This window comes from Colletes gigas, unplaced genomic scaffold (assembly GCF_013123115.1).
Source record: "Colletes gigas isolate AHSC1104 unplaced genomic scaffold, ASM1312311v1 Colletes_gigas_Sc00004, whole genome shotgun sequence".
NCBI lineage: Eukaryota > Metazoa > Arthropoda > Insecta > Hymenoptera > Colletidae > Colletes > Colletes gigas.
The window spans coordinates 7,352,729-7,379,100 of NW_025106633.1; the positions used below are offsets into that span (position 1 = coordinate 7,352,729).

Consider the following 26,372-nt stretch of genomic DNA (forward strand, 5'->3'; position numbering starts at 1 on the left):
TTGAAAATTGGACCATTTTTATGAGCTTTTTCTTATTTTACGGTTTTAAGGAACAACTTTTCGAATAGTTTTAGTATTTCTACAAATTCTTTGTCAAAATACGCGCCGATTGCATTTTGAAACATTAAAATCCTTCAATCCGTTCAAAAGTTATGGTGTTTTAAAGATACGCATGAAATTTCGGGTAAACATTTCTGGCCACATATTATATTTTCGGTAATGAATTTTTTTCTCGAAACTGCGTAGGATTTCGGGATTATGTCTATCCACCAAAAATAATTGTAATTGACCCCTGCACCCAAAAATAATTTTTCCAAAACGATTTGAAATTTTTTTTTCGCCGAAAAATTTTCCCGTCGGAATGGAACTTCAAACGTTAATAACTTTTTAACGAAGCCTCAATCAACAAATTGGTATTCTTAATTTTCGTCTTATTTTGGCCTCCAGAATCTCCCATTAAAATTTTTCCCAGAAATGATCGAACACCCTGTACACGTATTTAGAGGTTATGTTTTTCGAAGCGTCCATAAGCGTATAGTTTTTGGTATTATCGTTTTATTAATATGCTTTCCAACTTCTTGGATGCTGAAATTGCATGTTCGTCGGATGTTTGCCGTAAGAGATTCGATTCGTTTCTCTTTTTTTTTTTGCGATCGGGTATCAGCTCCGCCGGAAGTTGATTGTATCCCTCCCATCGAAAGCTCCCGATGTGTTCTTTTCAATGTAAACCAAGTAAAAACAACAGGCGTACGACGAATGCGTGACCGCGTCGAGAAACGTACGAACGAACGGATCTACGAGAACATCACGAGTTAAGATCCAGGGATTCGGATCCAATATGAAAGATTCCGATCCTATTCAAATACGCGGCTCTCTATGTGGAAGATGATGGCGTGTATATACGTACGTATGCTCACGCGCTCTGGCCGGATAGGTAGATTTTCAATATCCTACAACGAAGGAATATCGAACGGATCGCCTTATCTGACGACTTATCGTATATCCGAAACCCTCTTGCGTATCGACTTCCGGGGACTATACGAGACAACACGCGCCATCGTTGCGTTTAGCGCGAAGAATAAAATAATTCAGTTAACAACCACTGTTAGATTTACTGACTGAATCTCGTCTACATAGCGAACAAACTTTAAGCAGAAAAAGGAAAATGAGAGTATTTCTGTTTAACCCTTTGTGGGGTATACGTAGATTTCTATTTAAAGAAACGAAGTGGGTCTTCAGACCTCGAGAACACTCGACGAATAAAAAGTAAATAGGAAATTCGTTACTTTTATTAAAAATTTATGAAAGCAAAATTTGTAGAGAAATAGCGGAATTTGTAAAATATTTCAGATTTTACAGATTTGAAAGGCATTTTCGTCTACGTCCAAATATCGTACGCGAGCAAAAAAATAGTTAAATAAATCCCGTATCCGAATTATATCCATCACGGGGAACCGAACGGATCCAAATAAATCCCGAATGACTGGTGCTACGGTCCTGGACAGATCCTCCCGTTTTATCTGTGAAGGAGCTATATAGAGTCAGCCTGGAGCAGTGCCGTCTACAGGCTCGGCCCGGTACTACGTCAGTGCAGTCACCACTTTGCTCAAAAGCATATCGCACCCTATCCTGCGAAATTTCTCATTTCTGGACGTTGAAACTCGGGGCGTGCTTCGATACCGGTTAACCAGACTCGTAAGTACACGCAGAAACCTCTGTTTCGTTCGATTCCCGGGCGCGTTCCCGTCGAAACGTCTCGATTTGCATCCGGCTCGCGTTCGCGTCACGGGAGAGGAACGGGGAAAAAAAAGGCGGGACAAGCAGTTCTCGCGAACCTTGACCTTAGCCCGGGGCATTCGCGCGTCGTTGCAGTGTCACATTGTCCCCGGGCATCGGGACGATAAATTCGTGGTACGAAAAACGCGGCCGATGCGGTAGAATGCGCGAAAGAGGTCGATAACATCGCGCGCCCGCGCAATTCTTGCGTTTCTTCCGCGGACGTCGTGGGAAAAAGAAGCAGACGAAGAAAGCGGATCCGTGTCCGACGGGCCTGTTAACGTTTACGGTTGTGTGCCGACACGCACGAAAAGTCAGACGTGCGTGCCCACCACCCCCGTCCGCCTGAAACCCGAAACGAGAGGCCTGGTGCACGTTATTGTTTCGCTGTGCGGTGAGTGGGTTGCCCGGGAGGACGAATTTCGTGTTATCGATCAGCTGCTAGGGACACGCTCGCCGATGTATCCCTGTACGCACGGTCGCGTGCATCCGGTGCATCGGCCGTTGCACTTGCAGCATCGTGTCGTCCGGTACGGGATTTTCCGTGCAGCACGCTTGGAAATGTCGGCGAACGAGGCGACGAGACGTGCCCCCGCGCGAAACGCAGTAACGTCTGTTGCTCGGTGGTCGAAATAACAGGCGCTTCGAATTTCGTATTCGCTCGGGTACGCGTCGAGGAGAAGTTCGCCGTATCGTCTCCACCGACTATAGGCAGTGACGTAGCGTATAGTTCGTGACGCAGCGACGTCTTGAGATTCTTTCGCGAAGCAGTTCCGACGGAACGTCTCACGGTGCCGTACAGCCGTAAGTTTCCGTATCGTAGGTTAGTTCGCGACAGTTATCGCTGCAGCCTGAAGTTGCAGCGCGAGGGAATTCGGTAAGTCGGCAATGTCAAGAGACCAGAAACTTCCTCCGTGGAAGACTAATTGATACGCTGTATCTAGAACGGGCCGGGGAATATTCGAACAGTTTAATACGTTATAGACGTTCGAACATTACCACCGAAGCTTGAAAATCGTTGTAATATAAGTTTGACCTCTTGAAATAGTTACGAGGAATAGTTATCTTGAATAATTGTTAGAGATAACCTAAAATTATTTTTTAAACTCTATGCAACGTTTTGGAACGTTTTCTCAACGTAACTAAAAAAGTTAATTTTGTTATATTTAATTCACTGAGAACATTTTAAATCATTTATCTTGATTGCAGAGATGTTCTTTTTTTTTTTAGGGGAGAAGTGTCTCCCCGCCCCCAGAAAGATTGGAAACCACCGGTTTAGAACGTCGTTTGTCCCCCAGCTGTTCGTCTTTGTCTCGGGATAGTTAAAATATTTCATTCGTCAGAGGTTCTCGGCGCGGTTATTGCTTTTAAATTGAATCCTTAAGGAATTTCATTTTTCCCCGGTTTCCTCCTTCTTTCAATCGCCCGTGCCGCAGCCGCCTGTAACGACCGTCGCAAACTCCGAATTGGTCGCTGTTTTAATTAAAAGAGCATCGTGAAAAGTTCGCGAACAGGAAATTGGAATTGTTCGTCGAGGATAAAGAGCCTTCGGGAAAAGGATTCAGCCTCGAGAAGCTCCAGCAACCGATATCCTTGTTAGCGTTCATCCAACGCGTAATTCCACAAAATGGAAACCTAAATATATTACGGCAATAAAAAATTTTAAATTTGTTCCCAACGTTTCGTTTTTTGTCACGGGATTTTGAGACCTCGTGGAAAGTCGTTGCGGGTGAACGTGTTCGTAATTTATCGATTTTCATGTATTGCAGATTTTTCACAAGGGATTCGGTTTTAAGCGTCCATCTGACAGTCGATGTATCCGCGATTGGACCTATTATACGATCGAGTGTGCATTATAATGCGCCTCCCGTGCCCCGCGAATGCTCTTTTCACGATCGTAACGGTCGTTTCGTAAATACAATCGCGCCAGATGGCGGCACTGTAGCGGCGTGATTAGTTTCCTCTGGTAACGTTTGAAATTTCGTACTGGGAGAGTTTGGCCCGACAGCTCGTTTCTATTTGATTGTACAGCGTGTATATAAACGTCGCTTCCTGTATGCACGTTACTCGTTCTCTTTCGATCGATTGTTCCCGCGCGCGTCAGTGTTTCCAAGAGATACACACAGGTCAATGGATCTTGATGAATTACGATATCTCCTAGAAAAAATATTCACGAAACTATGCGATTCATTCTCCCGTCTCATTGTCTTACAAAGAAATATTTACAAACTTGAAAGAACGAAAGACCAAATTTCTTTTTGACATTAATGCCCAAAAAATTGTTTAATTTTTGTATGCGTAAAAAATCGTATTATATTTTAATATACATATTTTTGTTTTTATTGAAACACTTCTTTATTTCGCCAAAGTACTACCTGAACTTATATAAACGAATAAACAGTTCGATTTTCGCTATACACAAAATGCTACGACTCTCAAAAGAAAGTACGCGTTCCATCACATTTCGAAGTCTCTTTATCTGCCACAAACGACAGTTTCGCCATATGGATCGAGAGCTATTCGATATTCCAACGTTTCGTCATACTTCAGAACCGAGAATGCAATTGCAGAAGGAAAGGCTCGTCGACGTAAAATTTTTAACATCCATTCGGCCATCCAGCCCCGTTTCCTGTTTACGAGAAGTTGCCGAACATATATCGCTAGACTGGAAAGAGACCGAAAGAGATCGCGGGGGTCGATCGGTAGACAATCACGATAACACCCGCCATTTGTTATTCTGGACTTTATTACGCGTCACTCTAGCATTCCAGCTGCGTTGACTGGCCGGAAACTGATAGCCATTCCTCGAACCCCCCTAACGTGGTTTGTAAACTTACTGCTTTTAATCGTCGCCATCTTGATTATACGGTTACGTAATTTTTAATTGGACACCGTTCTACGATTTTCACCTTTTTTATTACACTGGATGTTGACAGTTGAAAGAATATCCGTATTTATTTTGTTCTTCGTAAAATATAGCCGTAAGCAATTTGGCCTCGATTCGTGACTGGTTAAACTGCTATACAGTTAATTTGGATTCCTGTAGTAATTGTGCACTGGCAAAGCAGTTCTATTTAACTTACTGAAAGCTCACGCTGCAGTTCTGATTTGTGCGCTAGTTCCTGTTTGAAATATACGCCACAAAATTACGCGTTTGAATTGGTATTCTACTCCAGCCACTCTTTCACGTTAAACGCAGCAATGCATTAAGGAAACGCCGCGCGGAGGAAAACAAAACGGTGTTTTGATGATGCCACCGTTGCGTGCTGTAATTCAATACCTAACCCCTGGCGTTCACAGAAATGGATTCTATTTTGGGAACGCAGCGCAGTCTCGTCGCGAACCGACAATAAAAAGAGTTCAGGAAGCTAAGAGAGACGGAAAGATGATTTTTGTTAGAACAGAATTTGTGTGGCATATTTATGTCCATATTTAGCGGACATTTAAAAATTAATTAATATTATGAATCAAAACTGACTTATTAATTCTTTGGTATAGGTTATGTTGTATGTTCCAGATTTGATTAAAAAGTTTTCCTCGCAAGTCTGTCTTTGATTTAAGATGGAAGATAATCGACTTTGTTAAGAGGATAAATGTAGAAGATAACTACCTTACCTTTTTTAAAGCGACACCTACAATGTAATGTAGATGCACATATGTACTGTTGTTTTGTTTTCGTGATTTAGTGCTTGTAATAAAGTCGAAGTGATAGGTGTACGTGTTAGAGAAAGAGTGTTCAGCAAAACTTAAAATTAATTATAACCTCGTTTGATGATAGATTTAAGTTGAATTTTTTTGTTTCCAGAAAGATCAACACGAGAAAGAGAGGACGGTGGGAGGAAGTTCGACGTACAATCCCTTTTCGGACGATCTCTACCTAGACGATCAGGACCCTTCGGAGGGTTCTGGTCGAGGTGGCAGCGAAGGTCACGACGACCTTGAAGCATCCGGTAGCGGCCTTGGCCCTGACGACGAGGACGGCGACGACGATCACGGTAAAATAATAGTTAAATAACAGTTAAATAGAGAACTTGTTGAATCAACTAAATTTACCGACTACGAATTGAAATACCGACGAAACCCGAGAATAGATAAAACACATCACACATGGGCGTGCTTCTCACTTTTCATCGATCTATTTTCGGGATAGCAGCCATTCAAAACAATGGACTGCAGGAAATTGCTCTACGATTGTATAATAATTTTTTAAGAGTCGTTTTAAAGAAAGTCTGGACCGCAAAGAGACATACGATATATTCAATGGGGGTGCATAAAACCCAGGACCGATATCGTTAACGCGTGTCAAAATTCGCGATGCATGACGGCCAGATTCGATTAAATGCGAAATGAAATTGCCACGATGACCCCTCAATTGATTTTATTTTTACGTCGCCCCGTCATTATCTCGTTTCGACTCCGTGATTCGCAGTTATTAAAATTTAATGAATCCAGCATTTCAATTATACGTACCGAGAATGGAATGGGTCTTTCTTTATGAGACTTTATGGAGCTATTTTTATTAATGAATTATTATAGACAGACTATTTTCGTATTTTATTAATTATTTCTCTGGTTTGTTTGTTGCAGATTTCAGTAACAATAATAGGATAGACCCGGTGCACAATAGGCCGACAGAGCCCGAGGCACCATACTCCGTCGATGAACCGAGTGTCAAAACTAAAGAACAGGTGATTGCGATTGAAAATCGGATTGTTTATAGAAAAATATTTCTCTACAAAGGAAAATGTTGTTCCTGGGAAATATTTTAATGGAAGATTCTAGAGGCCAAAATAAGACGAAAATCAAGAATACCAACTTGTTGATAGAGGCTTTGTTAAAAAGTTATTAACGTTTAAAGTTCCGCTCGTTCTGAATTTTTTTCTCGAAAATGCGCAAGATTTCGGCGATATGTCTATTCACCAAAAATTATTGTAATTGACCCCCGCAACCAAAAATAATTTTTCCAAAACGATTTCAAATTTTTTTTTTCCGTCGAAAAATTTCACATCTTCTCGAATTTTTGTCTCGAAACTGCGTAGGATTCCGAGGGTATGTGTAATGACCAAAAATGATTATAATTGATCCTCGCAACAGAAAATAATTTTTCCAAAACGTTTTGAAACTTTCGATTTTGTCGAAAAATTTGTGCACCTACGCGAATTTTTTTCTCGAAAATGAGCAAGATTTCGGGGATATGTCTATTCACCAAAAATTATTGTAATTGACCCCCGCAACCAAAAATAATTTTTTCAAAACGATTTGAAATTTTTTATTTTCTCGAAAAATTTGTGCACCTACTCGAATTTTTTTCTCGAAAGTGGATAGGATTTTGGAGGTATGTGTAATGACCAAAAATGATTGTAATTGACCCCCGCAACAGAAAATAATTTTTCCAGAACGATTTGAAATTTTCGAATTTAATTGTTAATAACTTTTTAACGAAGCCTCCATCAACGAATTGGTATTCCTGATTTTAGTCTTATTTTGGCCTCTAGAATCTCCCATTAAAATTTTTCCCTAGGGTGGTTGGAACACCCTGTATATTTAATTATGCCAAAGTCAACTGAAAGGATAGAATTCACTTTAGAATCTAGTCTAGACAATAGTGTGGTGAAAACTTACTATTGTACGTCGCAAAGACAACTTTCATTGATCCGTTTAACGGTGAAGAGTTGCACCACCCTTCTGCGCGAAGGGGAAACCCATCACGTCCACCGAAACGCGTGGACGTTGGGGCATGTTTATTAGATTTGTTTGAAAACACATGACCCAGCTAAGTAGCCGAATTAAACGGATTAAACGGATTAAACTGATTAAGCCGTGTCCCGTTGCAGACGATCGTCGAGACTGTAAACCGACCCGACATCGAGGTCGATGTAATCGTGCCATCAGGTGTCGAGGACGACCACTCGGACAACACCGACGAGATAGACGAAGTTTACATCATGAATCCGAAACACGAGGACCGCGCCAGCTCCTTCTTTGCTCAGCCAGGTGTGCTGGCAGGTGAGTTCTGTCAACTTTATTAATAATTTGCGAGGAAGAACGCTGGTCAACAAATTTTAAATAATAATTTTTATTCTTTTTTTTTTATTTGTTGTGTGCAGATTTCACGACGAATTTTGACGTCCATTATCATCTGGAACATATCTTGCAATGTTCTGCAGTCTAAAATTGCAAGGAAAAAATTCACATTGATTTTTAGTTATTTTAATACTAGCAGCTTTTTGAATGCAATATGGTCGATCTCGTCGTTTTCGACCCGAATAATCCATGTTGCGCAGCACTGAACAGAGAACGCTTTCAAATGTGAGATTTTCCGAGGTCCGAATTCCGAATTCCGAATACCGGCTCTGGGGATTACGTTATTTATTAACGTGTTCCGTTAGTATTAAGCCCCGACGTATAAGGGCAACACGCGAATCAACATTCTTCCTCGAGAACAGTATTTATTCACGAGGGTTCCACAACTCCTATGGAATTCTGGGTTAAGTTAACCGATCCAGCCCCCTTGTAATAAACGTGCTACATAATTAACGTCCTGAATAATGAATCACTTTTGCGCGCGAAGTTGCTTCTGGCGTTTCAAATTTTATGCCATTTTGGCTGTTCACGTAACGCTCTACGTAACACAGAATACACAATAATTGTACAGCAAATGGATCAAGCCACGTTACCATAAGTCCAATTTAAAAAATTAAAATCCTCGCAGAACTTCCTAAGGTCAACGAAAGGTCACATCTTTGATCACAATACGTCGTACCATGCAACGTTTGTTCAAAATATTATTCCATATCGTGCATAGATTTTTCGATATACAGGCTGTTCGGTATCTATATTAAAATTTTAATGAGAGTTTCTAGAGACCAAAATAAGGAGAAAATCAAGAATAGTAATTTGTTCATCGAGGCTTCGTTAAAAAGTTATCAACGTTCAAAGTTTCACCCGTAGAACGACAATCGAGAACCACTGTCGTGCGCACGCAAGTTTGTATGCTAATAACTATTTAACGAAGCCTCGATCAAGTAATTGCTATTCTTTATTTTCGTCTTATTTTGGTCTCTAGAATCTCCCGTTAAAATTTTTCTGTCTTGTCAAGGTCGTCGAATATCAACAATAACACCAAAATTTTCGTCATTATTAATTGCTCGTAAATTTTCAGCGGTGATCGGCGGCGCGGTGGTGGGGCTGCTGTGCGCGATCCTGGTGGTGATGTTCATCGTGTACAGGATGCGCAAGAAGGACGAGGGCTCGTACGCCCTCGACGAGCCGAGGAGATCACCGGCGGCGCAGGCGTTCCCGAAGCCGGGCGCGCCGCATCACAATCGAGAATTCTACGCTTGAGGCGACAAAGCCTAAACTGGCTTTGACACCGCCGAGTTTTGCCCCACGATGCCACGCCGAGAAAGACGATGTCCTTCGACCGAATTAAGCGCCACCGACGCCGACGACGCGACGCGACCGCGGAATCTCCCACGCGGGTCCCGCGAGACGTCTCCGTCGACCGGCCACAGGGAGATTCCCATCGCGGGGAACCACCGTCACCGATAACCTTCCGTCATCCTTCGATCGACGCGCCCCCTCCCTTTATTATTCTTCCTTTATCTTCAACACATTCGATAATTATTTGCACACCGTTTTTCTTCTAACAATCCTTCCATCGATGATGGAACTTTTCATCCGGATCCGTATCCGTCTCTCTCCCCTCCCCCGTCCCCGTAGAATCTAGCATATATTTGGCTCCCTTCCGTACACGATTATCGTTGCTGATCGAAGGAGGAGAAGGCGATGGGTGATAAACTGTCCCCATCGAGTCCTCGTCGGCAAGGTCGCGCCAATTCCAAATGCATTTACAGCGTATTCAGAGCGTATATGTATTTAGGCGTATGTATACGCCCACCTGCAAAACTACCCCGAATCCCCCTGTACAGGACTGAGAGCGCGAAAATTCGTGGGCGATAAACGCTGCTGGTATATCGTTAATCATTCTGCCCCGGTGGAAGGAGGGAAGGAAGAAGGATCGTTGCGCCACCGTGATTTCTCTACGACGCCAATCCCGCGAACCGCGGCCTCGTTTATCAGCGTTCCCTCCTGCTCCTATATCCTTTTCCAGCTTTCTCTTTCCTTTATCGTTTCTTCGTTCAACGGGCACGCCTAACCTAACCCCAGGCCCGACTCGTGGGTTGCGTCTCTTTTTTTTTAACACTTTGACCAGGTCGCTTGACCCGTCGACGCGTTTCCCCCCTTTTTCGAGGTTGATTCCGTGGAATCTCATAAACACTGCTTGAATTTTACGTGGCTCGTCGGCGAAACGACAAACGGAATGTAACGAAATTCTAATTTAAACGCGTTTGAAAGCCTCACATTTTGTAAAAGACGAGCGATCACTTTGGGAACTGCACTTCCCAAGGTCACAGTCCGTTGGTCTTTTAGACAGTTTTGCAGCGTATACGCGATCGACAGTTTGTTCGTATTCGAAAAAAAAGTAAATGTAAACGTTTTGAAGGGTTTCTCTTGGTCGACGACTACGCGCAAAAGAGGATAGGTAAAAATTTTTAGCTTAAGGTATTCTTAATTTTTTTAAAGATCATTGTTATTCCTAAGGTACGATGTAGCGTAATTCGTCGGGTGGATAGAATAATATCTTTCGAACGGTCGCAACTTTTGCTGTTTCCGGCGAACCCGAGACGATGTGGAGACACGTGTTCGGTGCCGGTGATCGGCAAAAGTTGCGAAAGATCAAAAGTTAGGCGTTCGAAAATCAACGGGATATTTACATTTTTGTATTTTAAATCACGTTGGATCGATTCTTTGTTGGCACAAATGTAATCGTAATGCTCCCGTAGCAAAATACTCTCATCGTTAAAAAATTATTTATTTCTAATTGTGCTAACGAGATAAACCTATTTATCTTCTTCCAACAATTATGCTTGAAATTTTGTGCTTCTGTCTACGTATTACTGATTTCAATCTGTTCGTTTTGTGTCTTTCGGTTAAGTACGTAGATAACCCGCGTTTTTAATCCATCCATACTTTAGATCAGTGTTTCCCAACATATTGCATTCGTCTTTTCTCTTTTATTCAACATTTTTCATAACTTGTTTAACTGTTGTGTTAGGGAGAGGAGGGCATCAAAAAGATCCGGGAAACACTGCTTTAGACGAAGGATAATATATATATAGGGGTTCTTGAAAATCCCTACATAATGTAAGGGCAGAACGTTTGTTTCGTCGATGAATTTTTGTATATTTCTAAAATTAGATATTCGCGCGTTTCGTTGTTACATTAGAAAAAAAACGAAGGAAAGAAATGAAATGCTGGCACGCGATAAGGGTTGAACCGGAGCCTCGAGGCGGAAGCGTGTTTGTCGAAAACGGTTGTGTCCCGATTGCCATGCACATAGTGGATAAAAACTCAACGTGCCATTTTAAGCACAGTAAGCAACATTACCCCGCGACAACGTGTCCCAGATATCGTTCCCTTCTTCCACCCTCTGGACTAAAGAACATCTTTGTAATCTTAAAAGAGAAAGGCTTCTTCTGCTGGTCGACAGAGATTCTATTTGCCATGAAAAACAAACAAAATACGTTCAAAGTTTCCCGCGCGCGCGCGCGCGCGTGCAGGCTCTCGTCCGACCCCCGCGCAAAGGGGAACCTGCGCACGCGCGTTCACGACACATACGTGCACACGGTTTTTCGCTCTGACAGCACGCGTATGCCATATTGAAAATAATAAGACGAGACAAAGAAACGAAGAGATATGAAAAGATTTAAAAAGAAAAAAAAAAAAAAAATTAATAAGACACGTACAAGTGTATATCTATTTGTTTCAAGATTTTCGTCCGCGATATTTATCCCACGGTCGATCAAGTATCGCGAGGTACGTTGTAATAATTTATTAACTTTTTCACGTAGGACCAAGCAATTCCCCTTTCTCCCCCCACCCCCCTCTCTCCTGGGTCCTTTCTTTTGCTTTTCCCCTCCGTTACTCTTCCGGTGATCTTAAGCGTCTTTGAATTTTTTTCAAGATTTTAACAAGCGTCTCGGTCACCTTCTCCCAGGTAGAACGCATTCTTAACCGTTTTATTCACGAAACTTTTATAGAAAGACTTTTTTATGTACGATGGGTCCTTCGTTTCGGAAGGACACCTTCAACGGTTATACCGATCGAGAGATGGGAATTGTTTTAATACAAAACAGCCCACGATTACTGGCACGAATGAAGTCGGGAAGGTTTTGTGATTCGAAATAGAAATCGCTCCAAACCGTTATGTAAAAGTTCTGATCTAAACCGTCTTTTTGTTTCGACCCACGGAATCTACTTGGCCCTATTCGTGCCATTGATTTTGGGCCACCATGTATATGCGAAGTTAATCGGTATCATAACGTTATCGTTATTCGAAATGTATACGCGTAGATTCGATTCTTAGTCGCGCCATCTACTAAAAAAAAAAAAGTATCATCGTTTCGTCGAATTCTCCAACCACTTTCGAACGATAAACACTCTGTAGAGTTTAGCACTATCTTTTAATACTCGTTGGATCGCGATATAAATTTACTTAAACTTCGGGCGTTCACATGACGAATAAATGCGAGGCACTGGAGGATTTCTAAACGTCGTAAATCTTGTATATATGATGTTATGCAGATATAATGTCTTATATATAATATTATGTCATTATCAATGTCCTGTGCAATAATAATATGAATTTTACGTACACGAATCGTTGCATTTATTATCACACGAAACAACCAACAAAATAAAGATACGTACTGCTTCGAATAATTTCTTCGTTGTCCGAACCGACGATCAATTTACGTGCGTTTTGACCTTAAATTCGAAGTTGCAAGATTTACAAGCGTATACTTCTAAATTTTATTTAAATTCGTTCACATATGTTAAAACGTGTTGGTTTTGATATATTAGATTTAGTGACGAGTCTAACCTCGTTATTGTATACATTGGCATAAAAAAACTTGACGACGAGTTGTACAAGAAGGGGTTAAAGAAGATTCTACCTGGGTCGCGGGAACACGGGACGCAAAATCCAGCAGAGTCCGATGTGTCGGAGTAAATTAAAATATATCATGCCGATACTGCCATATACTACGTAAGGAACACCAATTTCGTACGATAACCGTCGCGACACCACTTTATTAGATGCTCATCGCGTTTTTTTTTCCAATTTTTTTCCCTACAAATATTCGATTACAAACCGAACTTCGGAACGATCGTCGGACGTTACGGGCAAAGCGTTTAAACTCGATCGTCGTATTAAAATGCCAACGTCGCGCGAGGCGACGATCAACACGTTCAACGCTGAACCAATTAATATCTGGAAACCGACAAAACCAAACGACGCGAGAGACAAAAGTAATCGGCTGCCCATTCCTTCCACTTTTTAAGTTTTCCGTTATTAACCGGCTAAGTCGATCGCATCGTCCGCGACTAACGTGGCGTTCAACGTGTTAATCGTTTACAAATAACGAAGATTTGTATGTCGTGTATCGCCTCCCGCCACGTCGGTCTCTATTTTCAGGTACGAAAAAAACTTTATCGATCGACGCATTTTCGTAACATTTGTCGCTGCTTCTAAATCGATCTTATCGATTCGTAAAATGGCTCGACGCTATTTTATAAGCTTATTTATAACGCGTCTAGACGTATCGAGGATATTGTAACGATACGCGTAGTAATAAAAGTATAATTAAGTACATTGATAGGGTCGAATTGGAAGGAGAACCTGTTCAAACAGCTACTCGATGTACAGGTTATGTTGGATGACATGTTCGCGAATAAATATCGATACTTAGACGAATGATCTGAACGAATCGAAAGGGGTAAGGTACGGGTATCGAGAATACCCAGAAATATTGTGTATAGGGTAAATCAATTAGGGTGGAAAATCTGATTACTTTTATCCGAACGACTGTGACTTTGTTGCATTGCTCTTATTATTTATTTACCAAAAATCCCTTGTTTTCTGTTTGTCTGTTATTCTCTCTCAAAATTTCTATTATTATTTATAAATTCAATGATTAAGAAAGAACCCTGTCGCCTGATCGAACATTGTCAGAAATGTTTATGCTTTGCCTTTAACCCTAAAATCGTTTGTCCTCTCGCAATTGTTGCAAATATCGTAATTCGATTATTAATACTTTGCATAAATGTTTCTTGCAACTTTTCATTTGTTTGCTTACCGTTTACACCATCACTGTGCCAGATTTGAATTCTCCCGCGTCTTCGTTTCCAATTTACCGCCTCCATTCCTTGCGCCAATGAAAGCAAAAGAGGAACCTAGAAATCCAATCGTAATCCTTATTGTAATAATAATCGTACGCAACATAGACGGAAATTGTTTGTTAGATAGTAATTAATTTTCCGCGTGGCGATGCGGAGAGACGCAGAAATTTTCTTTTTACGCTGAAAAAAAATACCAAAGCGAAAGCCACGGAGAAACGTCCTCCGTTCGTGAACCAATATTCACCATAAAATTCAAAGAAAAACACTCTTTTTTTCTATGCATAAATTTAAATTCAATTCATCGTCAATAGTTTTGAAAATTTCATTTCACTTTGAGTAAAAAGAAAATAACTATAAAAAAAAAAAAGAAAGTAACGTTCACGGAACCGTGAAGACGTTTCTCGCAAAGGCCGCCGCTTATAAAATTACGTAAAATGAAGGAAAAAAGAAACACCCAAACGCCGTGTACGCTGCATCACCACGTGGCTCATTTAATACTCGAGAGGCGCTGTCTACGTTCTATGCGACAAGAAACAAAACATTAATTGTAATAAAATCATATTTTATAAGAGGATGTATTCCGTATGAACGCTATAGCAATGAGAAGTCTGTCTAATGCTAGACGAGAAAAACCCATAGGCCAGGTGGACGAATGAATAATAATTTTAAAAGTGAATACAATTAATATTTAATGATAACTATAATTAACAATGTTATTTTTTAAGTGTAAGTATTGTCTACCCCCCTGTCCTACCCGAGTCGTCCTGAGCTCCGTGAAATATATTACGTATGCGTGTATATATACATATATATATATATATAAATAAATATATATCGCGTCGTTGCACGCTTTACACGTACATACACGTATATGTATTTATATGAAGTTATACAATCGCCCGCCGTGGAGCATCGAACCGTGATCTTCGGTTCTTCGAATTTTATTTTTAATTTTTTTTTTTCTGCATATACGGGTATAACGAACTAACTGGTTAATGCTGGAAGTTCCTAGGATCCATACCAATCGATCGAAGATTACCCGATCGTGGATGTTTTCACGCGACTCCGTAGGTCCGGGAATCCCCAAGTTTATGTTAGATTTTCTCGAGCCCGACAGATCGAACGGACCGCGTTACTCCGTCGCGGGCGTTTACGTTAACGACACATTATTATTAACAGAAATTAATACTAATTGCACTATGTTAGTATGGTAACGAACAATACTGTATGTCGTCGCTCCTATTCTGTAAATAAAACACTGTACCGTGTAAGGAAAACCTGACCCGAGCGGGTGTTGTTTTTCTTTCGAACGCATCGCGAGGCTCGAGGATATGAAGAACGACGACGAATACTTGCGAGCTCTTCGCAGCACTTTATTAACTGCAAAAGTACATAGAAAATATCTTCTCTTTATAAAATCTTTAACATAGTATTCTATCGCGGAATGATCGAGCATTCCTAAAAGAACAATCTTAAGCAGGTATTCTAGATTAGAATCTTTGAAAAATCAAATTTCTTTTTATTTCGTTTTTATGAAAGTTAATACCCTGGATATTACACATATATATATATATATGTGTGAACATTAACCCTTTTGCAAATTGTATACACCTTTAATTTTATTTATCATTCATACTGGAGAAGAAATGATTTCTTGGGTTGCTCGTCTTAGATGAGCAGAACCGTGCGAAGGTTCAAAAACAAGGAGCTCGACTGAAACAATTGTATCTTCAACGATTTAAAATATTCTTACATGAAAAAAAGAACCTAAATAACCGACGTCTAGACTAGAATACCACCTTAAGAATAAAATCACTCTCTGGAAATCCTTCGCAACGTTTACAATAATAATATTCCGATTCCTTAAATATTTACAACAATAATACTCTGTAAAGGTCGTGGAAAGATATATATTCGTAATCTCTTTTTCATGATTCATAAATGTTACTACACTTACTATATATATTCTAAATCTTACGATGCTTAAAATTTGATTTCACGCCGCGAAAGGCAAGATCGTATACCCGATTGCTGAAAGTGAACGAGAAGGTCCAACCTATTCTACAACTGTTGGATGCTTGTTATAGCGAGCCATTCGTCGTTGTTGAACGTTTTCGACCATGTGCTTTGTGATCGTCTTCGGAGTAAGAAACTTATTGTAAAATAATTCTATAACTATCGATACATATAATATTTTGTCTTGTGTTTTTAAATGGCTCGTTACGATCATGCCAAATGTTGTTGATTAGAGTAGGACGTGCCTCGTTCTTAATCATTCTTACTGATTCGGTACCAACGTACGACAGGAGCTTACGCAGCTACTTAAAAATTCTATATAAAAAAGATTGTCAGGAAGAACTACTGGAGTATTAATAGCGTGGTACGGAGAACAGTAAGCGAAGTTCGATCAGGTTGCCTGTATTTCGTTGAAACCTTTACGAGTATATACAGCGAAGTGTAAATTTAGAAGGAGATCCGTGAAGGTAAATTGCACTACAAATTGCTTTTAAGAAACGGCTTCAGATATTTCTCGAAAGACACGTTCACGCTCTCCTGATTCAATGGGCTCTTCATTGCCTCGGCGAACAGTCGTTCGTAAACGTTGCCGTCGTACGCTCCTAACGCGGAGCTTAGGATCTCGTCGCGAATGTCGAAACCGTCGACGATGCCCACGGCGTTTGGACGAATTAATGCTAACAATTCTTCTAGTCGTCTCTGGAGCGCGGGGACATCTTCGTTGCTCAAGGAAGAAAACTGCGAAGAAACGACAAATCTTCATTAATTTTTCCATTAACAAGTGAAAAATAATCGGATGACGAAGTGTCTGAAATATTTTCTGGAGCATCCTGATAAAATTGAGTCTCCATTCTGAAGATACTCACCGTGTATGAAAAGACGTAAATTATGAAAGTTGAAGAAGATAGAAAGGAACCAGAAATTTTTTAGAGGTGATTTATATTTGATACTCACTTGAAGGAAGTCACCGAGTCGCTGCAATACCCAGTACACAGCATACAACTCGCAAAGATGTTGCAACACTTCACGCAACTCTTTGGACACTGAAACAAACTCTTTGACGGATTCAGCGAATCTCATCACTATGAACGCTCGACAATGAGCCTCCGCGCAGCGGGCTAACTCTATGCTAGTCTCGTTCCAAGCGTCCTCCGGCGACACTCCGCTGCGTATTCTGCGATCCATGTTTTCCGTCGCCAACCGGATCTTTCTGTGAAAAATACAAAATCACGCAATGAATAAAATTGCTACAAGTGATTGCAAGGTCGTCAAATGAAATTACCCCGCAGCAACTGATTGATGGGACTGGATAATACATGTCAGGTTGTTCTTCCACGGGCGCTGTTTGATCCCTTTAACGAGGTCTGTAAGGTACCGTATAGTCACTGGCAACGGCTGACCGCTGACAGCTTGTTTCCAGGCTTTGACTAAATATCTAGCCGTTTGTAACAGTAAAACAGTATTCTCCCCTTCGTAGGTACAAACTGCTGTGACTAAACCGTAAGTGGCTGGAAGATTGCTGGCGTCCATGTACCCGTGTCCACCGCAGGCCAGTCGTACTTGCTCTACTCCGGTAGCTGCATCAGACGATGCAACCGCTTTCAGGCAACACGACAGAGCATGCAACTGCAACATTGGATTCGTTAGAAAACAATTGAAAAAAAATCAATTAACGAAGCAGGTATAATTAAATACCTCGGGCAATCTGTCCAATTCACCCTGATCCAACTCTGCGGTGACGTTATTGTACATGTTCCAGATCCAATCCGCGGCCAGTCGAAACGCCAAGCACGCGGAGAGATTTGGGAAGATTTTGTATTGTTGCGTTACGTAATTCATAATTTGTGCTTCGGGCTCGCTGAAAGAAACGGCAAGATAAAATAAACGTGAATATTAAATGTTCATTAAATGAGACGGTAGTAGATATAAAAAATGAAAGTCAGTTCGATGGCCCCTGTCTTTATGCATGCGTTCGTGATTATAGTCGACGATGATGATGTTAATGAGCAAATGCTGATCAGGATCCATAAAAACAACAGAGACATTTTTTTTATCGCGCATTTTTTCGATGTAAAGTCGCCCGATATTCGAAAATGTTCTGTTCTAATTACTTACTCTAAATTTATTTGACATTGGCGTCTCACCGCGCTATATCTAGTTGCGATCGTGACTGCTTTCGATAAGTAACTAGCAATGTCGTAAACCAATACTACCCGAACGAACATCATTGTGCCGTACGTCAATTTATCGTTTAACGCTCTCACGTATGTTCCATCTTCTAGTACCTGTGTATAAAAATAAATATGTACATATACAGGGCGTTTGGCCACCCCTGGGGAAAATTTTAATGGGAGATTCTGGAGACCAAAATAAAATGAAAATCAAGAATAACTAATTTGTTGATTGAGGCTTCGTAAAAAATTATATTTAAAATTTTTAATCCTTCTGAAAAAATTATTTTCGGTTGCGGTGGTCGATTACAATCATTTTTGGTGAATACACATACCCTCGAAATCCTATCAATTTCCGAGAAAAAAATTCAGAAGGTGCCTGAATTTTTCGGCGAAAAAAATTTTTCAAATCGTTCTGAAAAAATTATTTTCGATTGCAGGGGTCGATTACAATCATTTTTGGTCATTACACATACCCCCAAAATCCTACGCGTTATCGAGAAAAAAATTCAGAAAGGTGCTGAAATTTTTCGACAAAATTACGAAATTTCGAATCGTTTTAAAAAAATTATTTTTAGTTGCAGGGGTCAATTACAATAATTTTTCGTGAATAGACATACCCCCGAAATCCTGCGCATTTTCGAGAAAAAAATTCTTTACCGAAAATCTAACGTGACGCCGGAAGTGGTTCCCCGAAATTTCATGCGTATGTTTAAAAAATCATAACTTCTGGACGAATTGAAGGATTTTAATGATTCATAATTCAAACTATGCGTATTAATAGAGCTCTAGAGACTTAATTGGATATAAGGTCTGTTCGTATACCTCGCATGTGGTGATTACTATCGTGCGCGCGCAGCTGTTCGCAGGTTGCCGTTCTACAGGCGTGACTTTAAACGTTAATAACTTTTTAACGAAGCCCCAATCAACAAATTAGTATTCTTGATTTTCGTCTTATTTTAGCCTCTAGAATCTCCTATTAAAATGTTTTCCTGGGGTGGCCGAACAGCCTGTATAGAATCATGATCGCCAACATGTTTCATCAATATTTTCATGGCGTATTTTCGTGTTTGTCATTTTAAAAAATAATTTTAAATCTCTAAAATGTTCACCATTAATAGACAAGTAGAAGAACATACAGAAATTCCGGTTTAATCGTTGAACAGTTTGCTTTCTTAGTAGTGTTTCGTGAAAGTGACTGTACTTTCTCTTTTACCTGAGAGTTTTTCATCAGCATGTTTTCACGAGGTATTCTGAAACTCTCGAACCCGAGAAAGCCGTTATTAGTCGCGTTCATTCCCAATTTCGTGCCAATTTCACCAATTTTAATGCCTACAAAATAGGTACAAAACATATGTAAATTTCTCCGTATTTAATCAACGAACGCAGCCTCTGATATTCACTTGGACGAATAAGAAAATTATTTACGTACCCTGTAAAGGTTCGTGCGTGTCTTCGTCCCTTAATTGCACGATAAAAGGATGAATCCCTCTGCACTCCCCTTTTGTGTATAATTGTGCAACGACCACCGCGTAATTTGCAGTCTGGCCCACTGAAGATTACAAATTAAAACGATTACAATAGACTGTAATAATTCTGTGCATCGCAATGTACTATATTCAGTGATTCTCTATACTTACAGCCACCTGGCCACCATTTGTACGACGTTAAAGTAGGACTATTCAATACAAATTCCTTCGTTCTTGGATCATAAGTAGCCGTCGTTTCTAAACCTCTGATGAACGTACCGTGACCAAGTTCAGTCTGCAACAAAGAAAACATCAATACTAAATTTAAACGTATTATTCTATGGTCAAAAATATTATTATACCTCACCTGAGCATATGTTCCAATAATATTACCAGACCAAGATCTGGTTATCCAGTATTCTTGCTGTTTCGTCGTTCCTTGTCCCATAATAGCTGGCAAAAACATTGCGTAATGTACCAGAAGTGGGTTTCCATCCTTCAAGATCGCAGACCCAAACATTCCTCCCAAAACATGCCTGGAAAAAAAGTATTTAACTAGACAATCTCTTGCTTCTGTGTAAATGGTTAATAGAATCAAGGGACTTACGTGAAAACATCCATTCCACCTTTTCCTGATTCTTGTAATTGTCGTACCTTCTGCAGAACCCTGCATGCTTTTCGCACTGCATCCTCGTACACCTCTTTGTGGCTCTTGTATTTCACTGGTGTTTTATCCTGTAGCTCAGGGTCGCTCAAAAAAAATTGTTCTGAAAGACATTAGTGAGAATATTGATAAAATACTAACACCAACAGACAGTTGAAATTATTTTTTTTTTTTACACGTGGTATACCCGAATTTCAAAGGTCAAGTGTAGTTAGTAGAAATCATCTTGTTAGAAAATGCTATTGTAAGTCGCTTGCGAACTAATCGACATTCTTTTGTATTTGACAGCCTGTACATACGGTGACCTTGGAACAGATTCAATGCCCCCAGTGTGTTACATATGTAGTAGTTACGAGAAAACAATTTTCATATAAAAAAGTGACGCGAGTAATGACGTACGAAAGTTTGAAATCTATTTGGACAAAATGCGTCAAAAATAATTTTGAATATTTGTTATACAGGGTGTCCGACCAACCATGGGAAAAATTTTAACGAGGGATTCCAGAGGCCAAAATAAGACGAAAATCAAGAATACCAATTTGTTATTAACAATTAAATTCAAAAATTTCAAATCGTTCTAAAAAAATTATTTTCGGTTTCGGGGGTCGATTACAATCATTTTTGGTTAATAGATATACCCCTGAAATCTTATCCCCTTTCGCGAAAAAAATTCGAGGTGTGAAATTTTTCGGCGGGGAAAAAAAAATTTCGAATCGTTCTGGAAAAATTATTTTCGGTTGCGGGGGTGAATTACAATCATTTTTTGTCATTACACATATCCCCGAATTCCGACGCACTTTCGAGAAAAAAATTCCTTACCGAAAATCTAATTAAATTTTTCGACGAAAAATAAAAATTTCAAATCGTTCTGAAAAAATTATTTTCGATTGCGGGGGTCGATTACAATCATTTTTGGTTAATAGACGTACCCCCGAAATCCTACCCATTTTCTAGAAAAAAATTTGAGAAGGTGTGCAATTTTTCGACGGGGAAAAAAAAATTTCAAATCGTTCTGAAAAAATTATTTTCGGTTTCGGGGGTCGATTACAATCATTTTTGGTGGATATACATACCCCCGAAATCCTGCGCATTTTCGAGAAAAAAATTCATTACGGATGGAACTTTAAACGTTAATAACTTTTTAACAAAGCCTCCATTAAGAAATTGGTATTCTTGATTTTCGTCTTATTTTGGCCTCTAAAATCCTCCATTAAAATTTTTCCCACGGTTGACCCCTACATCACAACATTAATTTTGTGCATAATATTTATAACATACTGGGTGTCATTTAGCTTATTACTTTCGGTTTCGATCACGCATGGCTACGATTTTTACGCGTCGAGAGTTCGAATTGACCGTCTGAATGCCGAAGGTCATTGTAGAAATACGTTTGAACAGTGACCGAGCACCGCCATAGCGTTTTTCCCGTTTCTTGTCGAAAAAATGTCGAATCAACGCCACCGAGTGCATTGTCCGATCAAATTTAATTTTTGTTAAACGTAACAAAGGCCTCCGTCTATTACGATTTGACAAGCACGATCGCGAATAGCTATATAAAGAAAACTATTGTCAATTGAGCCTATTGGGCCAATACGCCTGGTACTTTTCAACGCGAAACAGGCGTGGCCATGCTTAATTTGTTGGACAGTGGGAATCAGATAAATACATACACGTCGTATAAAAACGTGCTCTCAATAACGTACAAATTTACATTGTTTTTTTATCGTTATTCGTAAAATTATTGTCACGCAGAGAATTATTCATAATCTTATCGAAAAAATCGCGTAGAATAATAAATTTAATCGTGATTGTGTATTGTCCTTGTCACGCGTAATCTTTGGACTCGTGTCGAGTGAAAGAATTACATCATCGGTGTGACTCAATGAAAAATGCGTCTTGGTCGTTTATCTTCTTTGCTTAAATTTTATTTCAGGTAGTATTACTTTTTTTTTAATGCACGAACTTCGATGGGATAATGTTTTGTTTGGGACCAGATGCACGGCCATTCGTGTCGTCGAAGAGATTTCCGTTCGACCTGTTGCGGAAACAGCGCGTCAACAATGTGGACGTAACACGAGATGCTTATAAATGTCGTGTCAATCAAAACCAGAAAGAGATTAGCAGGATTACAAAAAACTACGTGCAAATCGTGATTTGAATCGTAACGTTAACTAGCACGTAAATTATGTGCATCATATAGTTTTTTTAATTAGCATGTACCCTTTTTGCGTCTCTATTTGTAAATTAATTAAACAGTATATCATGATGGCTTTAACGTTAATCAAAATAACGTTCTTATATCGAAACAATATTCATTTCCATGCAAATAACGCGTATAAAAAATTAATGGATCAATTATTAAATGCAAATAATAACAGAAATTTTATATAATTATTTACAGGAAACGATACATAGACGATTAATACCGTTACGCAGATCGATCAAAAAAATCTAGACAGATTCGTAATCTAAGATGCACTCATATACGTACACATATTTGATCAAATTCAAAATAGATCGCATACATATTCCTACTCGTATTAAATTTATCATCAGAAGTATTTATAATCTTTCACTGTTAACGAGATCATTTTTCTAAACTCTTGTTTGAAAATCGACCGTAAGGTTATTAAATACTGCGCCATTTTTATGGATAATATTATTATTATCATTTCTGAAAAATCATTAAAAGCTAATCTTTCTATCGAACACGTGCACCATAATCTTATCTGGATAAAGAATACAACGTTACCTTACAATTCTGAAAAATGACAAATTATCAATTTCGTACGGAAATAAATTTTCAAATCACGAAAATTAAATAACGCTACGACGACCGTACGGATCTAACTCTTTGGATCGATGCAATTTTTCCGACACTTGGGCTGTGTAGTACTTCCGGTATAGAAAGTTCAATAGAAATATCAACATTTATTCGTGTACGGTATATCGTAGTTTTTCATTCGAACGCGTTGTAATTTTGTTTGAAAATGATAGGTATAGGTGATATCTAACGTATTTAGATACGATCGCAGTGTGACAGCTGTCCGTGCTATCGCCAACACGTTCAAATTTGCTCAATAAATCATACAGACGGCATTCTCGAGTATTTTCTATGACGTCTGTCAATATCCATTAGGAATTTACTTCCGCCAAGCGCGTTGATTCACACGTTTCTCAAAGTGAATTATTTCCCAGACAAATGAGTCGTTACGAACCCAATAATCGTAAGCTAATTTATTAAACTACTTACGGTAATACAGAAACGTTATGATTTCGGCATAAATACCAGAGTTTGTTTTCTAAATGAACGTATAAAACCTCCGTATTTCTGTAATGCGTTATTACAAATTCAGTACTGTACGCAATGCATACCATTATACCACGAATAAACGATTAAATCTTCGTAATTAATTGATCCGTCGTGCAATTTTACTTACGAACGATATTCGTTGATCTCTTTGTAACCTATGCGTAAGTAGTTTCCGAGTTTTACATAACATACTTGTAAACGATACCGACAAACAGAATGGATATTGTTAATGAATCGTGAAAGAATACTACAAATCTAGATAAATGTGTAAATCTATTCGATATACTATATCGAATGAATTTATAATTATTGATAATGTGAGTAGCGTTGAGTTTCGTGGAACGTTTGCACGGACTTGCATCGATTAATAATTTTCAAATGAAAATCAACGCGGGCCCTCGAGGACAGTGAAAATACCCTCCACGACGCTCGGGGATCGTTCGATCGATATTTTGGACAAGGGATCATCTCATGACACCGCCCGCAAAATCCAACTGCATCGTAAAGCGAGTTTCTATTAGATGAGAGTCGCGAGATTTTAAGTCCGACCGTTTCAAGTACCTCGGTCGCGACGTTGCTGCGTCTTCTCCGGGCTGCCATCCAGTAAATGAGTTAATTCCGTGGGATTGAACGTGCATCTCTCCCGTTCGCGCAGCAGGTCTTTGTTTACGGTCATTTTATCTCGTTGCATCGCCGACGAATAACTGTTACACACTGACCACACGGAAATCTATCACACAATGCTACGCATCTGCCAGCACCAGTCACTAATCACCGACTCGGACACGAGCGTTTTTAACACTGCCCGTACGTCACTTTTTTTGTGATCGATACCACGCTATCAGAGCAGATGAAGCGTGCAGATAGACCTACCGAGCAATGGGGATCTTTGCCCGAGCATCAAGACCGCAGAATTTACACACCATTTCCTCCTGTCACTTCCAACGTTAACGATGCGATAGTGACACGTTGTAGCGACATAGATACCGCGAACGAAGTATGCGACGTTCTATAACCCGTTCTCATAAATTGCAACCGTTCGCTTGGCGGGAAATTCTAACCTCGTGCAGCGATTTTTCGATCTCTTTTTCTTTTCACGGCGCACCGAAAAACATACTAAATACACTATATTTTTGGTATCAGTCGTTGACAATATCTTTGACTGAAAAATTATAATAATGTTGTATCGCCTTTTGATCAGAACTCGTTTAAAAATTTATCACCGTCGACTAGCAATTATAAATACAACAATGCTGCAATGGAACAAAATTATTTTAAAATCAATAATTAGAATTTAATCGTTCTGATAGTATTGTTGAAATAACCACCTATTTTCGTTACTTCCGGCAAGTATCGATAAACAGGAAATGTAGCTTCCACCATCTTGTTCTTCTTTACCAAGGAGGACTTGTAGACTCCGTCATGAGGTACGGGCCATCTGAAGATTTTCTGTTATATTTTGACAGTATTATATCGAACTTAATTTACGTCAGTTGCACTATCGAACAAAGTATTTTAATTACTATAAACATGGATTGTTTCATTAAAAATACAGTATATTTCAATCTTTGTGTCGATAAGTTGTTGTCGGCTGACCACATGGTTTTGTATTCGTGTCCACGGTCTTTTCGTGTATTATTTAACGCTTAATGGATCACAGCTAAATTTCAGTGTACACGTCGAACAAATTATACATAAATAATATTTCAAAACGATAGAAAACATCTCGTGCTGATAAGTATGTTCTCATAACATAACCTCATTCTGTTACAGTTCTTTGAAGTTACAAAAGAGGCTGGCCGCCTCTGTTATGCGATGTGGGAGAAAAAAGGTGTGGTTGGATCCAAACGAAATCAATGAAATCGCGAATACGAATTCCAGTAAGTTTTCAGGTTAAAAAATGTATTCTCGTTATCTGTTTTGTTTTCCTCCTGTGTGTACAAGTCTTATTTTCTTTAAGGGCAAAGTATTAGGAAGTTAATCAAGGACGGTCTTATCATTAAGAAACCTGTAGCTGTCCACTCTAGAGCACGTGTTCGTAAAAACACAGAAGCTAGACGCAAGGGACGTCATTGTGGTTTCGGTAAAAGGAAAGGTACAGCCAATGCTCGTACCCCACAAAAGGTAAATAAAAATTTTTAATTGACAATAATATAACAAATACCAAATTTAGGTGAATATTTTCAAAACCTTGTATGAATTCTAGGATCTATGGATTCAAAGAATGAGAGTTCTTCGTCGACTCTTGAAAAAGTACCGCGAGACAAAAAAAATCGACAGACATTTGTACCATTCTCTGTACATGAAAGCCAAGGGTAACGTGTTCAAAAACAAGAGAGTTCTGATGGAATTCATTCACAAAAAGAAGGCTGAGAAGGCCAGAGCAGAGATGCTTTCGGACCAAGCCGAGGCGCGTCGTACTAAAGTTAGGGAGGCGCGTAAACGTAGAGCAGAACGTATTGCTATGAAGAAACAGGAATTATTGCAATCTTACCAGCGCGAGGACGAAGCAGCGGCTGCGCAGAAAAAGTGATTTAACAGCCGTACGAATTATTGTATAAATAAAACATAAAAAAACAAACTTGCCCTCGTTATAATATTGCTTAACGTTAGACACGCACGAAATATATAATTCGCTATAAAGGTGGAGCGAGTTCGTTTAATTTCGATTTCGAAACATGGAAGAGTTTGTATTTTATTTGGTTAAAAAACAATCTCGT

The 26,372-nt window shown here is 39.5% G+C and overlaps 3 protein-coding genes across 5 annotated transcripts in view; 2 read left to right on the forward strand and 1 right to left on the reverse strand.

The window, feature by feature from the left end:
• The window catches only part of LOC122405493 (syndecan), a 156,131-nt gene extending 131,396 nt beyond the window's left edge, over positions 1-24,735 (forward strand). Inside the window, exons 2-6 of one of the 2 annotated variants that reach the window (XR_006259776.1) lie at positions 5,582-5,771; positions 6,364-6,464; positions 7,611-7,782; positions 8,939-11,237; positions 24,723-24,735. Coding sequence is in view for 1 of the 2 variants with exons in the window: in XM_043410288.1 (XP_043266223.1) it covers positions 5,582-5,771; positions 6,364-6,464; positions 7,611-7,782; positions 8,939-9,120 (645 nt within the window). In the remaining variant the exon portion in view is untranslated. Of the gene's footprint in view, positions 1-5,581; positions 5,772-6,363; positions 6,465-7,610; positions 7,783-8,938; positions 11,352-24,722 lie in introns of those variants that run through there. The other variant, XM_043410288.1, reaches the window with a different exon arrangement.
• Positions 11,960-24,634, reverse strand: LOC122405492 (probable peroxisomal acyl-coenzyme A oxidase 1). 2 transcript variants are annotated; one of them, XM_043410287.1, is made up of 11 exons: positions 24,526-24,634; positions 20,283-20,442; positions 20,043-20,211; positions 19,847-19,970; positions 19,639-19,758; positions 19,423-19,538; positions 18,151-18,320; positions 17,731-17,893; positions 17,318-17,661; positions 16,990-17,245; positions 11,960-16,773 (listed from the first exon to the last, which is right to left on the reverse strand). In XM_043410287.1, the coding sequence occupies exons 1-11, from the start codon at positions 24,551-24,553 to the stop codon at positions 16,513-16,515; spliced, it is 1,911 nt and encodes a 636-aa protein (XP_043266222.1). In that variant the 5' UTR covers positions 24,554-24,634; the 3' UTR covers positions 11,960-16,512. The 2 variants fall into 2 exon arrangements, with proteins under 2 accessions (XP_043266222.1, XP_043266221.1); XM_043410286.1 differs by having other exon boundaries at positions 24,214-24,621.
• Positions 24,736-25,032: 297 nt separating the features above from the next.
• Positions 25,033-26,281, forward strand: LOC122405066 (60S ribosomal protein L19). The gene is made up of 4 exons (XM_043409553.1): positions 25,033-25,079; positions 25,426-25,532; positions 25,613-25,776; positions 25,859-26,281. The coding sequence occupies exons 1-4, from the start codon at positions 25,075-25,077 to the stop codon at positions 26,183-26,185; spliced, it is 603 nt and encodes a 200-aa protein (XP_043265488.1). The 5' UTR covers positions 25,033-25,074; the 3' UTR covers positions 26,186-26,281.
• Positions 26,282-26,372: the final 91 nt, after the last annotated feature.

Excerpts from the sequence above, each read along its gene's own strand:
- LOC122405492 (XM_043410286.1), bottom strand. The coding sequence starts at position 24,343 with ATGCAACGAGATAAAATGACCGTAAACAAAGACCTGCTGCGCGAACGG. Across the intron at positions 19,971-20,042 it reads TTATTGGAACATATGCTCAG|ACTGAACTTGGTCACGGTAC; the intron begins GTGAGGTATAAT and ends TCTTTGTTGCAG. Across the intron at positions 17,894-18,150 it reads CAATGTCAAATAAATTTAGA|CGAGCCCGAAGCACAAATTA; the intron begins GTAAGTAATTAG and ends CGTTTCTTTCAG.
- LOC122405066 (XM_043409553.1), top strand. Across the intron at positions 25,533-25,612 it reads AATCGCGAATACGAATTCCA|GGCAAAGTATTAGGAAGTTA; the intron begins GTAAGTTTTCAG and ends ATTTTCTTTAAG. Across the intron at positions 25,777-25,858 it reads ATGCTCGTACCCCACAAAAG|GATCTATGGATTCAAAGAAT; the intron begins GTAAATAAAAAT and ends TATGAATTCTAG.